The sequence below is a fragment of the Gouania willdenowi genome, chromosome 20 (genome assembly GCF_900634775.1).
Source record: "Gouania willdenowi chromosome 20, fGouWil2.1, whole genome shotgun sequence".
In the NCBI taxonomy this organism is placed as follows: domain Eukaryota; kingdom Metazoa; phylum Chordata; class Actinopteri; order Blenniiformes; family Gobiesocidae; genus Gouania; species Gouania willdenowi.
This window is the reverse complement of record NC_041063.1, coordinates 25,683,916-25,700,073: the sequence shown is the minus strand read 5'-3', so window position 1 is coordinate 25,700,073 and position 16,158 is coordinate 25,683,916. Positions and strand designations below refer to the sequence as shown.

General features: G+C 35.1%; 2 protein-coding genes across 2 annotated transcripts in view; one reads left to right on the top strand and one right to left on the bottom strand.

The window, feature by feature from the left end:
• hgd (homogentisate 1,2-dioxygenase) overlaps positions 1-8,988 on the top strand; it is a 24,943-nt gene extending 15,955 nt beyond the window's left edge. Inside the window, exons 5-15 of the mRNA XM_028434956.1 lie at positions 70-175; positions 286-345; positions 1,031-1,122; positions 1,206-1,240; positions 1,343-1,422; positions 1,657-1,756; positions 2,942-3,066; positions 6,505-6,609; positions 6,690-6,816; positions 8,511-8,692; positions 8,793-8,988. Of these exons, the coding sequence (XP_028290757.1) occupies positions 70-175; positions 286-345; positions 1,031-1,122; positions 1,206-1,240; positions 1,343-1,422; positions 1,657-1,756; positions 2,942-3,066; positions 6,505-6,609; positions 6,690-6,816; positions 8,511-8,692; positions 8,793-8,936 (1,156 nt within the window). The 3' untranslated portion in view covers positions 8,937-8,988. The remainder of the gene's footprint in view (positions 1-69; positions 176-285; positions 346-1,030; positions 1,123-1,205; positions 1,241-1,342; positions 1,423-1,656; positions 1,757-2,941; positions 3,067-6,504; positions 6,610-6,689; positions 6,817-8,510; positions 8,693-8,792) is intronic.
• A 1,030-nt stretch (positions 8,989-10,018) lies between these two features.
• On the bottom strand, positions 10,019-12,886 carry ndufb4 (NADH:ubiquinone oxidoreductase subunit B4). The gene is given in 5 exon segments (XM_028434957.1): positions 10,019-10,172; positions 11,425-11,453; positions 11,456-11,518; positions 11,521-11,566; positions 12,660-12,886. Coding segments are annotated over 5 exon segments (378 nt in total). The 5' UTR covers positions 12,837-12,886; the 3' UTR covers positions 10,019-10,109.
• Positions 12,887-16,158: the final 3,272 nt, after the last annotated feature.

Sequence of the window (16,158 nt, the reverse complement as noted above, 5' to 3'; positions counted from 1 at the left end):
AGTCTCTTACTTCTGATATAAATGGTTTTAAACGTGTAATAATGATATATTTATTGATCTGTCTTCTAGCTGGCTGTATCGCATCCTCCCCTCAGTGAAACATAAGCCTTTCACACAGATCCCATGTGGCGATCTCACAGAGAACTGGGATGATGTGGAACCTGATCCCAACCAGGTAAATCAACAAAATTCATCTGCAACCATTTTAAGTAGATTTTCAGTGTTTTTTTAAAATCAAATTCAAACTATAAAACTATTATTTAAACTGTATGGAAATCCTCTTAGATCCGTTGGTTGCCTTTCACCATCCCTAAAACTACGGACACGAAAGTGGACTTTGTTGCTGTAAGTGTTCCATAATTCTGATATTTATAGCCTCGTTCTTCTCTAAATGTATGTTTACGGAAAAGGATTTGGGACAATTTAGATGGAGAAAATTATTTTGGGCAAATCAAGGATAAAGTTGAAATGTCAAAAGTAAAGTTTTTGATTTTATTCTTGAAATTTCAACTTTAGTCTCGACGTTTCAACTTTATTCTTAAAATTTCAACTTTAATCTAGACATAATATTTTGAATTTATTCTCGAAATTTTAACTTTAATTGCGACATTTTGACTATATTCTCAAAGTTTCAACTTTAATCTCGACATAATATTTCGACTTTAGTCTTGACGTTTTAACTTTAATCTCGACATTTCGACTTTATTCTTAAAATTTCAACTTTAATCTCAACATTTCAATTTTTCTCGACATTTCAACTTTAATTTCAACATTTCAACTTCATTCTCAAAATTTCAATTTTAATCTTGACGTTTTGACTTTATTCTCCAAATTTCAACTTTATTCTGGAAATTTCAACTTCAATTTCGACATTTCAACTTTATTCTGGAAGTTTCAACTTGAATTTTGACATTTCAACTTCATTCTCGAAATTTCAACTTTAATCTCAACATTTCTACTTCTTTCCTCCATCATAATTGACCCTAATCCTCTAATCCGTACATAAATAACGTTATGCTGCCACTTTTAGGGTCTGCACACAATCTGCGGTGCAGGTGATTCTAAATCTCGTAACGGTATCTCCATCCACGTGTTTACCTGCAACAGCTCCATGGTGGACAGGTGGGGATGTATTTGTGTCACAAAGGGACACTTTTTGTCTTTGACAATAGTTTTAAAGTTTTCCTCCTTTTTTCCTCTTCCAGGTGTTTCAACAACTCCGATGGAGACTTTCTGATTGGTATGAGAGAGAAAGGGTTGTTGATGTTTTCTCTGATGATCATAAGAACAATGTTCTCAGTCTTTCTCCTCCTAAAATCTTTCTTTTTTTACGTGTTTGTAGTCCCCCAGCAGGGTGAGCTGTTGATCACCACTGAGTTTGGGAAGATGATGGTGGAGCCCAACGAGATCTGTGTGATCCAGGTGAGATTTTATGTTTTCCTATTTCACAAAACTTTACTTTTTTTCCTTCGCCCCCAAAATCCAAGTGTTGATGTTTGTGAAGAAATCAATTTGGTGACCTCACAAAGAGATTTAAGGCTACAAAAACCATGACAGGATGTGTTTTTCTATTAGACCGTAAAGTCCCTGAGTCAGCATGTTGATCAAGTCTTTCTTTTTCCTCCTTTTCTTTGCTCTGTTATCTTTTATTTCCAGCAAGGGATGCGCTTCAGTGTGGATGTCTTTGGAGAAACCCGAGGATATTTACTGGAGGTGTACGGAGCTCATTTTGAGCTGCCTGACCTGGGACCAATAGGTTTGATTAGAGATATTATTCACATGGACCAAACCTGCCAAAATTAAATTGAAATCAATAAATAAATACATGTGAAATTAAAAAAAAGGAAAATTGAAAATGAAATACAAATAAAAGTGTGAAAATAATACAAAAGTTAAATAAAAAAAGCAAAACCTGCCATCAAAACCTTAAAACAAATGAATAAATAAGTAGACGAGGGGAAAAAAACTATTACAAATAAAAATGTGTCAATTAAAAATAAATAAATAAACATGAAAAATAAAAAATAAAGGAAAACTGAAAATAAACAACAAATAAATAAATATAAGTAGGAAAAAATACCAATGTAAAAATATAAATACAAATATAAATACATCATTAAATAAAAAATGTCAAACCTGCCAAAATTAAAATAAATGAATAAATAAATAAATATGAAAAAAGGAACATTAAAAATGAAATACAAATAAATAAATATAATTGGGAAAAAAATGCAAAACATAAAATATAAATACACCATTAAATACAAAAATGCAAAAGCTGTCAATTAACATAAAATAATTACAAAAATTAATGTGAAAAAAAGAAATTTGAAAATGAAATACAAATAATTAAATATAAGTTGGAAAAATGTATATTTACTTACAAATTATATTTACTTTAAAATTTTAAAAATAAAATGCAAAAATAAAACAAACATTGTCCAAAAATTAAATATAGATTGATAAATAAAGTGGAAATAAAAAAGAAAATACAAATATAATTTGTTTTGAATTTATATTTTTTACTTTTATTCATTTAATAATTCATTTTATTCACATAAAATATTTTTTTTTATTTTTGTTTTTACTTTTGCTTTTATTCTTTTATTCATTTATTTTTAGGTCTTTATGAATTAAATGTGTGTGTGTGTGTGTGTGTGTGTGTGTGTGTGTTTGTTAGCTTTGTGATGCACCAGGTTGACCTTATGCTCAGGTTGTGTTTGCTCTGCTTTGTGCTACTTGCAGACTTTCAGCGATCATGATCAGGATGAACATATATACTGTAGAGGATTCATGTAATTATGAACAAATGTTTCAATTTAAAGCAAAAATAATGTTGTTTCCTTTAAGGAAACCTTAAACCAGTGGTTCCCAACCTTTTTTGTCATTTTGCTTTTTTTCTACCTTCATTATATTGAGCGTGACTCTTTGTGCCCTTCAGGCGCCAACGGTTTGGCCAATCCCAGAGACTTCCTGTGTCCAGTCGCCTGCTATGAGGAGCGCACAGTGCCCACAGGCTACACCGTCATCAACAAGTACCAAGGAAAGCTGTTCTCCTGCAGACAGGTGCTCCTTTTAAGAATAAATCATCTTTTTATCCATGCATTAGAACACTTACACACTCCCTGGCATAAAACGTACACAGAACGTGCACTCTCGCCCTCTATTAGCCCGTTTATGGCTGTGTATGCTTCAGTAAATGCCATTGAACCATTGCAGCAAATAACAGGAAACTGTTCAAGTGAAGCGTGTGATCCATTAGCTGCTCCATGCTGACTGAATTGGAATCCCTGATGATTTAATATCCAAGTATTGGCTGTTATCTATTCATCAGGTTTCCGCTTTGGCTCCCTTATGAGTCTTAATCACTCATAATTAGTTAAGGCATGCTGGAGCTGCAGATGGTGTACCTGCCACGCTTTGCTAAGTAGAAAAAACAAAAAAACATTTTCCAAGTTAAGCCCTAATTTCACCATTTTTAATTTGGTGAACAATCCTCCCCCTGCAGAAATGTCCCGTCGGCTGCATAATTGGATTGACACATAATGTCTGACAGGAGTTTTTTTTTTTTTAATGGAGAACGGAAGAAGGTGGGAAGAGATGTTTGTCACTGGCAGAGATCAAGGGGGTTGTAACCGTGGAAACCACATCGAACCACAATGTTAACAATCCTCAGGCGGGAGAAAAAAGAAAAGAACACTAGGGCACGATACTGTCGTTTTTTCCTGCTTCAGCTCCGGCTCATGTCCTTGGTTTATTTGTTTTACATTTTTTATTGAACAACAAGATACAAAGTCTCACAGAGTAGAATAAAACTGTACACAACATATCACAAACCAAGCCTAATGGACAGTAAAAACACAAACAACACCACCTTAACACACACATTGTAATGCAAAGAAAAATCAAACAGTTTTCAACTGTTTTAAAGAGGAAAAAAAAAGAACTTAAAGCCACACCGTGGACTTTTTAACCCATATGAGTTATTTTAAATGATTCCTCAGACCAATATACAGCTGACAGTATCAATGCTCCGAGCATAGTTTGGAGGAGACGGACCGTCTTTGGCCAGGTCATGTGACCTGGAGAATGCCTGGAGAACATTTCACTTTACGGCAGTCACGTGACCACAGGCTTTTGCTACTATTTTTCCGCCTGATCGACTCCTGGTCACGGCCAAGGCAAGCAAAACGTTTAAAACTGCTTCTGTGGAGGTCGCCGAGACCGACCCGCCTGGTGCCGGACACCGCCCCGCGCATGCAGGGTTGCCCGTCCCCCATCCGCCTCGATCTTGGCCGCCGCGCCAAACCCCCGGTGAAGGGGGGCCATATTTTGACCTATTTTCATAACTTTTTCTTGCCATGTTTTTGCTCCTTTTAATGTATTTTTGCTAGATTACCCTTTCCACCACTTTTCCACCTAATGTCTCAAATGTTAAGGGGGGGGGTCGCCAGATGCTTTAAAAAAAACTAAGAATATAAATATTTTTAACAATTTGAGCCCATTTTTACTTATTTTTACAATTTTTCTGAAAGTACACCAAACTTGCTATATTTTTTTATTTATTTTTATCACTTTTTCTTGCCATATTTTTGCTCCTTTTAATGCATTTTTGCTACATTACTCCCAATTCTCCCACTTCTCTATCAACTTTTCACATTCTTTCCACTTTCAAGACATTTTCAGCATTTAAATAAAACCTTTCCACCACTTTTCCACCTAATATCACATACGTTGACCCCGTTCTTGTCATTTTTAATCTCTTTTCACCATATTTGATGCTTATTTCACAATTTTTCATGCCCATTATTTGCCAATTTAATTTAAAGGTTCCAATATTGACGCTTTGAACCCTTTTTTTACCACGTCTGTTTTTGTCCACTCTAATTTGCAACTTTTAAACAATTTCTGTGGTTTTTTAAAATCCCATTTCACCACCTTTTCTACCATTTTTGGTCACTTTTAACCCATTTTATTTCTGATTAAAACAAGGATTTACATCTTTAAGATGATTAAATACTAATAATAAACTTTCTGGATAACAGTGGATATTATTCAGATGAATAAATAAATGTGGTTATCACGTATTCATCTTGAAAGAACAGATGTTCTAAAGGTTCTTCTGGGTGATTACAAAAGGCAACATTCTGTTTATCAAATTTTAACCATTTGTTTAGAAAATTTGAAACTGGGTAAATACTAGTTGGGGCCGGCCTTTTCATATACTTAAAATAGGCCTTTTCAAGGATATTATTATGTGGTGATTGGATGTTATTGTTCTATTACAGGATGATGAAACAAAATCGATTTAAATGCATTATTAATGACCTTATTGTTCCAATTTCTTTCAATTATTTGTACTGGCCTTTTACTACATTTGGCAGGGCTCAAGTGACATTCGAGTGAAGCAGGATATTTTGAATTGAATGTGTCAAGGCTTTAGCAACACTTTTACAGACTTTATAGTATTTCCTAGGAGTAGAATTCAAATTAAACCAGTCAACAAAGCTTTTATGATCCAACCAAACACCATTACTTCCATCATTGCCCTTGGTTTGTGCTGCTGGTCAGAGTTGACTCCCTTTTTTTTTATAGTGGTAGATGGTTAGGGCAGGAAAATAAAAATGGGGGGGGGGGGGGGGGGGGGGCTATGATGCTACTACTACTGCTGCTTCTATTGCTGCTTCTTACTGGTCCTGCTGTTTTGTTCCCCCGCAGAGTGCAGAAATTGCTCAAATTAACTTATTATTTGCTTGACTTGGCCAATATGTTTGTGTTTTGTGTGCGAGCGTTCACTCTGAAGCCACTTTTCCTTTCATTTTAATCAAATGTAGCAAGGTTATCCTCAATGAATGTTCAGATATTACCGTCCTTGGAGCCTTTATTTTCCGCAACGCTTTGTGCTTTCAAACGACTATGTTAAGTTGTTTCTTGCGTTTATTGGTATGCGATGCATTTGAATTGACCTTTTTGACTAGTCTATAAATGTGCACGTGTTCTTTTGTAGAAAAAGTAAACCGTGTGTGTGTGTGTGTGTGTAGCATGGAGGCACTATAAAGGACAGCTCCAGTTTGTAATGAACCATATTGATTTTCCAGCAGCTGTTGATGTCTCTTCACAGCGACGTTGCCAGAATAGAGAAACTATGTGAAATTGCTTTGGCTTTAACAATCTACGTTTGCTACCTTAACAACGCTGCAGCGGGCGTCAAAAACGCTCAAAGTTTGGGGAAAGTTTGATTCATTGTGAAGCCAATCACGCATAATACGATATCACAAAGGACCAGGTAAAGTGTGAGAGAAGAAAGATTCTCTTTCATAATCAACCCGCGTCATTATGAACATTTTTTTCTCTCTTTATGTCAAGAACTACTCACTCTGGGAATTTAACATTACCAAGACTGTTATTCATTGTTCCTTTTGGCAATGAAAAGCTCAATTTGAAGTCTTTTGTGTTGTGTTGTTTTGGTAGACTCCTCCTTATTTGTTTTGTTTGTGCACGTAGGACTTCTCTCCGTTCAACGTGGTCGCCTGGCACGGGAACTACACACCGTACAAATACAACCTAAAGAACTTCATGGTGATCAACTGTGTGGCCTTCGACCACGCGGTGAGACCGAAGGACGCGCGACACGTCTGAAGAGAGAGCGAGGCGTGTTATCACGTTCTTACGTTCGTGTCTTCCCACAGGATCCGTCCATCTTCACCGTTCTCACCGCTAAATCTACCCGACCGGGCGTGGCCATCGCAGACTTCGTCATCTTCCCGCCGCGATGGGGCGTAGCCGACCACACTTTCCGTCCACCGTACTATCACCGTAAGCAGTGTTCATTTTGTCATTTCATCAAGTGTGACTAATTAAAAACTTAGAAAACTACATCCAAATATATTGATATTGATATTTTCGTCAACTAATTAAAATTCAGACAAGTTTTTTCAGGAAGTTTACTTTGATCTCCTGACATGTTTTGACTGTCAGCTACCAGTCTTCTTCAGAGGCGTCTGCTGATTGCTTTGATGTGTCTATGACTTCCGCGTAACAATTCCAGCAAGTTATTTTTGTCCTATTTTGTGAATAATATGTTATGGTTTCATTTATTCAGGACATATACTTTGATTTCCTGACTTGTACGCGGAAGTCAAGGATACTTCAAAGAGATCAGCAGATGCCTCTGAAGAAGACTGACAATTGACAGTCGAAACATGTCGGGAGATCAAAGTTAATTTTCTGGAAAAGTGGTGTCAGAACAAATGAAACATTGACATATTATTCAAAAAAAACTTGCAGGAATTATTACGCAGACGTCTGCTGATCGCTTTGATGTTTCCTTTGAAGTATTTTGATCAGGACTATTTCAGTTATAGTATATAAATTGTGACAAAAAACTAAGTTGCATTTTAGTCAAAAGACTATGACTAACACTAGTTTTTTGCCATCAAAAAAAAAAAGAAAAAATACACTGACCGTAAGACCACATGTACACAATTAGAATTAGTTGGTATTAGCTCAATACAAAGGCAAATTTTACAAAACATCATGATAAAAAGGTTTTGCTGAACCATTTAGTTGATCATGACATATACGAGTACAGGTTTCTCAAATGGGGGTACGTGTACCCTTAGGGGGCACTGCAGGGGGTACTTGAGAGTGACAAAGAAACAATGAAAGCATTAAAAATATGGGGTTTTATCAAGTTTGTTTTGATTTAAAACTTATGTTCACACTAAATATTACCAGCAACTCACAAAACTACAACAAAAAACACACAAAATAAGAGAAAAATAGACTGAATAATAAAAAGAACAAAAAATAACTCCAAAAACACACGCCACTAAGAGAGAAAAATACTTACATTACTATTACCAGCGACACACAAACGACAACAAAGACACACTAAATGAAGAGAAAAACACACAAGATTACTACATAATACACTAAAAGAACAAAACAACACCAAAAACACACGCACTCAGAGAGAATCATTTAAATAATGCCAAGAACACCAATGAAACAGAAATAAGAGAAAACAATATGCTGAATAATAAAAGAACAATCAACAACAAAATACACAAAATGATGCCAAAAACACACAAAATGACAAAAGTTATCTTGATTAGAACATGAACTAAAAATACAAAGGTCAGTGTTGGTCACACATCAGGAGGGAGATGACTGTAAATGATAAAAACTATTGAAATAAATCTATTCAGGAGGCACTAAATACTGTTTTATTCACTTATTTACCAAATGAGATTAATTAAAATATGTTATCACTCATTCATTCCATCATTATGATCTATAGATGTTTTTTCACAGAATTCTGAGTTAAATGTAGTAGCCGCACATAATGACATATTGACTTGAGCCAAAAAAGTTTGAGAAACCACTGTACTAGTGAGAGCTATAAATCTAGATCTGCACTGATCTTCAAGGCCTATATATATATGCACTTATTAAATGCTGCTTACTCTGTGGTGTTTAGTTTCACTGCCCTCTGCTGTCCTCTGTAGGTAACTGCATGAGTGAATTCATGGGTCTGATCAAAGGACATTATGAGGCCAAAGAGGAAGGTTTCCAGCCTGGGGGGGCCAGTCTCCACAGCGTGATGACCCCACACGGTCCAGACGTAGACTGCTTTGAGAAGAACACCAGCGCTGAGCTCAAACCTGAGCGGGTGGCCGAGGGAACCATGGTAAATCAAGAAATACAAATAAAAACAGACACGTTTGACAGTGTTTGGACCGCTGAGAGGTTATTTATTTCATCTCGTCTGTATCCTCTCCATCCTCCAGGCGTTCATGTTTGAGTCGTCCTTCAGCATGGCCGTGACTAAGTGGGGTCTAGAAACGTGCCAGAAGCTCGACAAGAGCTACTACCAGTGCTGGGAGCCTCTCCGCAGCCACTTTAACCCCAACTGGAAACCCAGCAAACAGTAAAACACAGTGACTTTGACAAGTATCACTTCAATAAATCATATCTTCAAATGTTTATTTTAAGGTTTACTGATTAATTGGTGACTAAAATATTATATAATAGAATATTTAGGTATCAGGTCACAGAATCAGGGTTTATTTCTATAAATAAAAGTTGAACTATCATTTACTCAGAGTGGAAGGTAGGATGTATGATATATCCTGGATATTTTACTAGTTTAGTACCTATTTCTATCTACTAGTGCAGTTGCTCGTAGGAAAGGTGTTGCCATAGAAAAGTGGGCGGTTCAGTAGCTTTTTCATGGATGTTTATATGGGAGCTTTGATTCCTCTTGAATTCAGAATAAAAGTAAAATCCTCTTTAAACTGACCTTGTAAACACTTCATTCCTAATGCAAATTTAATTCTGAATTACCCGACTACCTGTCAACAATGAGCTGTTCTAACTCATCCTGAGTTGCCATGACCTACTGTCAACATTGAGCTGTTCTAACGTATCCCACATATCTATTAACAAATCAAGAAATGAAAAACATGATGAAAAAAACAACGTACCTCATGAGTACGAAAAAAGGATCACACACCCCTAAAACAGGGTTTTTAACCTGAAATGTCCAGTAATAATAAAATAAAATAACTGATTTAAATCAATGTTTTTTTAATTTTTTTCAATATATATTTAGCAATTTTGCACAAATGAAAAAAAACTATACACCAACAAAATAGAAAGTTTTTAGATCTTTAATCTTTCAAACAAAAATGCAGCGTATAAATTATGCACTGGCGCATATTGTTACTTTGTGCACTAATCCTTACTACTCTGTGTTTGTTGCAAACTTATGATAAAAAAAATATGTATAATTTTAGAGGAAAAAAAAGTATAATTTGAGATATAAAAATGGGGTCACGACCCGAAAAAGTTAGAAAACCACCGACCTAAAGCACCTGCATCTGTCTTTTTTTTTTTGTACATTGAATTATGAATGGTGAGCAACAACGCCCCCACATGGTTACTGGTGGTACTGTTTTTTTTATTTCTGTCCCCTCATGCTAGTTTTGTCCCCTTTGTATAAAATTCAAAGCCATCACTGTTTGATTATAATATTTTATTGACTTAATAATAATTACACACACTGGGATCGTTGTGAAGACATAAAGGAGGGTCACGTCGTTTTCTCAATAGATCACCCACAACTTACGATCCACTTTTCCAGCTTTGATCTGTTCCTCTTTCCTATCCTGTAAAAAAACACAAACATATCATAGGTTTTTGTTTTCTTCTCACGCTCAGCAGAAAGTGAGATGAACATGATAGTTACGCAGAATGACAATTACTGTTAAATACTTTTGCATGAATTTCCTCCAGCAAAGTTTAGAGGCTGAATATCTATAACAAAAAGCAACTAAATAGAAACAGGGACGCTTTTAAAATGAGACAAAAACTAATTACACTGATTTTTATTTACTGGAAACCACATCACAAGGGAAGTGTCAAAATAAGACATGATCCCACATTAAATTCATAAAGGTTCAATTTCATGTTATGGTTTCATTTATTCAGACAACTTTTTTTTTAGCAATTTACTTTGATCTCTTTTGTAGCCGAAACATGTCAGGAGATCAAAGTAAATTTACTGATAATAGTAATCTGAATAAATGAAAGCTTAACATATGATCCCATATTATACTGCTTTATTTAACTTTAATAATGCATTTAACAGCTTAACTGGTTCATTTTAAGGTTGAAGGAGCAACAGCACTACTTTGAGCTCCTCCTGAGTCAAACTCTACATTTTAATTTTTTTTTTTTTAATCACTGATTTTATGCATATTATAGTGTTTTATTTTAATTATGATTTATTTAAATCATGATCCACCCTCGTAAAGTGTACATTTTAGAACATCCTCAGGTCTCAGAGTGAAGTATCAGGAAAACCTCTGTCATTTTTCAGACCAAACGTACTCATGACTCAGCAAAACTACCGTCAGATGAAACGTCTTCAGGCTTCAAAATAAAAGCCATCAAACTCAATGGCCTCAGGCTATAAAACACGTCCTTGTGTTTTATTTTGAAGGAACCGGAAGTACACAGATGCCATAAGTTGAAAAGCCGTTCATTATTTTATTTTTTAAAGTTATGATACATCAACGTAATGTTTGATTAATAAATACATAGTTAAATGAAACGTTGATATATCTTAACCTTTAAAAATTAATAACAGCTTTCAACTTTACAAAGCAGCACATATTGATGACGTGTGTGTTTTTCTGGTTTCTTCAAATACATCATGTCGTGTTTTATGGCCTGAGGTACATTTATTTGAGTCTGATGACTTTTATTTTGAAGCCTGAGATCATTTTATCTAACTACGTTTCGGTCAGATATAATCTGATAAATCATAAAACTGTACCCTCCTCATTTAACATGTGCTACAAGGACCATTTTATAAGAGGTAAGAACAATAAGAACGAGCTGCAGAACATCTCGTACCCGGTCGGTTTTGAAGACGTAGTAAAGACAAACAGAGGGAGGATGCCGATGGCTGCTCCCATTAGAGACGTCTTCTTAGTGGCTCTGAGTGTGGGTACGGGTTGGTTCGTGCATAAACCCATCGATTCAGAGCCGGATCTACCTGTGGGGACACAATTTAGGAAAAGGAATTATTTTTCAAAAGCATTTTCAGAAATATTCACCACAAAAAAAAAAAACTTTATTTTTCCTACTTAAAAAATTAATAAAAAAAAAACATACAAAAAACATAATAACATTTACTTTAAAACGTTGTTAAACAAAAGCAAAGAATCAGGATTATTAAAAAAGTTAGACAAATTCTAAACCTATTTAAGGAATCATTGTTAAGGGGAAGAAAACAAGTTTGAATCTGGTGTAAAAATGACAGATATTGTTGTAAAGTGAGCAGTGATCAATGAATGAAGGTAACATTTATAGCAGAAGTAAAGGAAATTATTTCCTGGAAAAACGCCTAAAAACCTCAACAATATCTCAAATTAGTGTGATCAGTAGTGTCAAAATTGAAATTTAGAAAAAGAGTAAATGGAAAATAATTACTGGTAACTACTGATAATCTGCAGTTTCACAGAAATATATATATATATATTTAAATTAAGATAAATGTATATTTCTACATATTGAATTAAATTGTTTTAAGTTTGGTGTAGGATCGAAACATTTACCAATTAATGCTGGAAAACACATTTTTATTTTTGTCGATGAAGAACAATTGGTCACAAACAGGACAGAAAAAAAAGCCTTTTCTGCTTTTGACATGATTATAATCGTGTGTTAGAGCCATTAAAGGTTGTACATCTTATCCTTAATCTTTGCTAAAGTCATTTTTATACAGCAATAATGCTCATGTGAATTTTAAAGAGTATTTGAGGATGAATAGGCAAGTGAATTAGTGTAAATTAGATTAACACCAAGTTAATCTACATATAATGGACACCCTTAGGTTGAATGAATAGGAATCATGAAGACTGATAATGTTTGGATACAGAAGTGTGGATATTTCGCTGTATTGCAGCACATCTCTAACCAATGTTACAAACTACAAGCTGGATAATTATATTAAGAAATGAAAACCTGATTTGGTTAGTTATATTAAATCTTCATCCAGTTTACCCAGAGTCCAAACATGTTGCTAGCATTAGCATCCAACGCTTCTATAAGGGTGACATTGCTAGCACTCGCCGTTAGCCACTTACAATAAGCTCCTTCCTGTGCGGGTTATTGAGCTGCATCTGGTACTGTCGCTTTAGATTCGCTCTCAGAGCTGCTCTGTCTTCCTCTGAACGCCGATATTCCGGTGACAGGTTGAAATATTCGTTTGGATCCAACGTTTTTGGCCGAGCGGCCAAGGGCGCCTCTCGGTAGTCCGCCATGCTATGATTGTTTTGGTGAGACGAACGGGATTCACGCGGCTTCCTGAACTCTCGCGTTGGTTTCGTGTTGCCAGATTGGGCAGGAATTAATCATTTAGAATAGAATAAAAATGCTTTATTGTTAATATTCACAATGTACAACGAAATTATTGTGGTGCAAGATACGAAAACATAGCTGGATAAGTGTATTTACAAAGGACTTGTATTTTTTTCTCTTTTTAATGCATTTTTGCAACATTACTCCCATTTCTGCACATTTCCCCCACTTTCAAGACACTTCACGATTTGCCATGCCCGATTTTTGCAAGCTTAAACTAGTTGACACTTTGACCCATTTTTACCACTTTTTCTGTCCGTTTTTGGTCTACTCTAAAAACCATAGAAATTGGTTAAAAGTTGCAAATTAAAGTTCCCATTTCCTCACCTTTTCCAGCATTTTTGGTCACTTTTAACTGATTTTTATTTCTGATTAAAACGAAGATTTACATTTTTACAGTGGATATTATTCACATAAATAATAAAAAAAAAAACAACAACTAATTTTTGCTTATTTTTTTTAATCATTTTTCTGCAATTACATGCACCAACCTTGCCATATTTTTAACTTATATTCATCACGTTTCTTCCTATATTTTGCTACATTACTTCCATTTCTGCCACTTCCTCCAACCAATTTCCCTGCCTTTCCTTTTACATTTTCTCACTTCAAGACAAAAAAAACCCTTTCCACCACTTTTCCACCTATTGTCACATATGTTGACCCATTATTGTCACTTTTAACCTCTTTTCACTATAAATCATGCTTTTTTTTTCATTTTTTTTTTTTTTGTTTTAACCATATTCAAAATTTGCCATGCCTATTATTTACCAGATTTAAACTAAATGTTTGCACTTTTTAAATTACATTAACTATTTTTGAGCATGTGTTGCTCCATTTCACCACCATTTTTGTCACTTTAACCCATTTTATTTTTCGATTAAAACAAGAATTTCCATCTTTAAGATGACCATAATAATAATGAACTTCCTGGATAACAGTGGATATTATTCAGATGAATAAATAAATGTGGTTATCACAGATTCATAGAACAATGGACCATCATTTTACTGACTTTACTGAATGGACCCTAAAAATCTCTCCCCTTATTCCCCCTTATAGATGGTCCTGTTTGCAGATGTTCTTTAATGTTCTACTCGTGGTTCAACACCTTCAGCTACAACTGATTTCATAAGCATTTGAACGAGTTGATTTGTTCCTTATTTGTCCAATTCTCATTTAAACCACTAGAGGGCGGCCTCACACCATCTCTCACTCAAAACAACTTTATTTGCAAGCAACACATGCTCAAAATAGTTGATGTAATTTAAAAAGTGCAAACAATTAGTTTAATCTGGTAAATAATGGGCATGGCAAATCGTGAATGTGGTTAAAACAAAAAAAAAATGAAAAAAAAAAGCATGATTTATAGTGAAAAGAGGTTAAAAGTGACAATAATGGGTCAACATATGTGACAATAGGTGGAAAAGTGGTGGAAAGGGTTTATAAGTGCTGAAAATGTCTTGAAAGTGAAAAAAAAATGTGCAGAAAAGCCATTAAAATTTGAGAATTTGCAGAAATATGAGTAATGTAGCAAAAATGCATTAAAGAGAGCAAAAAATGTGGCAAGAAAATAGGTTAAAATAAGGCAAGTTTGGTGTAGTTGCAGAAAAATTATCAAAATAAGCAAAAATGGACTCAAATTGCTCAGAAAACATTCTTATTTTCCTGAAGGCATCTGGTGATTTCAAGTCAAATTACAACATGAATGAATCAAGAACAGTTCATAGTGTCTTTTCTTATTATCATATTAATGAAGTTGAAGAATAACAGATCAGTGGTGGTCTCCACTCGCCTTGACAGAAAATCGAGAGTCTGGACAGTCTGAGACAGGACCAAGGCTGTGTTTGAAATCGCATACTAATGCTAACATACCATGTTAGTTCACATTGGATAGTATGAAAAGATTGAGAACGCGAGAAAAACCCAGATGTATACTATATGGGGACATTTCTGAAGTATGCACGGTGGGCACACTAGTCATACTCAATTATCCCATGATGCATTGCAAGTGGAATGTAAAATGGTCCTGGGACCAGCTTCAAGCTAAAAATCAAATGTCCCCTTTTCAAAACAAAAGCACCTCTTCTTGTCTTCCTTTAGTTTTAACACTTTTGTAAATAAGGCTCTTGTTTTGAAGTTAACAGGAAGTTCAGTCATTAGCACAGTGAAGGTTCTCTGAAAATCTCTGAAATGTGTGAATGAAATGTGTTTACATGAGTTTTATGGATCAAATGAGCACATGTTGATATTCTACTTGGTCACTTTTTCACTTCAAATATTTTCAGAACTTTTAAAGATGGAGAATCAACAGAGATATTTAGCCTCAGGGTGACTGACGTTTTTGTCGTTGTAGGTTCCTAATGCATCTTGGGAAACTTGGAAGTATACTTCAGTGTGAACGCTCATTCCTAATCATACTAGTATATAATAGACACTATATACTATATATATGGAGTGTGACATTTCGAACACAGTCATCGACCTTGAAAATGTGGTTTTGTACAGTGGAAAGATTTGACCAATTGTAGAAGATAAATTACAAATGTGGGTGAATGGTTTTGCGATGCCATCAGTTACTGTCTTGACTAATATCTTGTTGATTCCATTGAAGTTCATAGATATCGTTTATTCACAACTGCTAACTGTCAATGATTTCTTGTCATCTACTTTTTGATAGGTATGTACTCGTGGTGCAAAGCCTCGATCTGGTTTGGTCAACACGAGGCTCTTGATAAGAAAACAAGTCAGCATTTTTGATAAAAGATTATGATTTCATCACTATTTACCTTTTTTTTCTGAGCCTGGTACAGCAGGTGGATCGGACCATGATGGGACCGAAGCGGCTCACCAGAACTGACCATGAAGAACTGCTCTGACACCCTCTGGCCACTAGGGGAACGGTTCCTGTGCCAAGAACAATCATCGCAAATCTCACTAGACCAGAGGATTCAAACTGGGTCATGTGCCAAATTCTTAAGAAGTTTATCTCAAAATTGACACTAGAAAAGTACAACGGGTTTCCCTTCATTTCCGTGTCAGCGCTTTCCTGCGACACTGATGTGCAACCCTTCATTATACGTTTCTCAGTTGAAAATTAACAGAAGTTACAATGCAGGTAATTTTGTTTGTGTGATTAAAGTTATGATTATTCTGACTGACATTTTCTTTATTTGCTCAACAACACATATTTCATGTGTAGAACACAAAATTCAGAAATAAGGC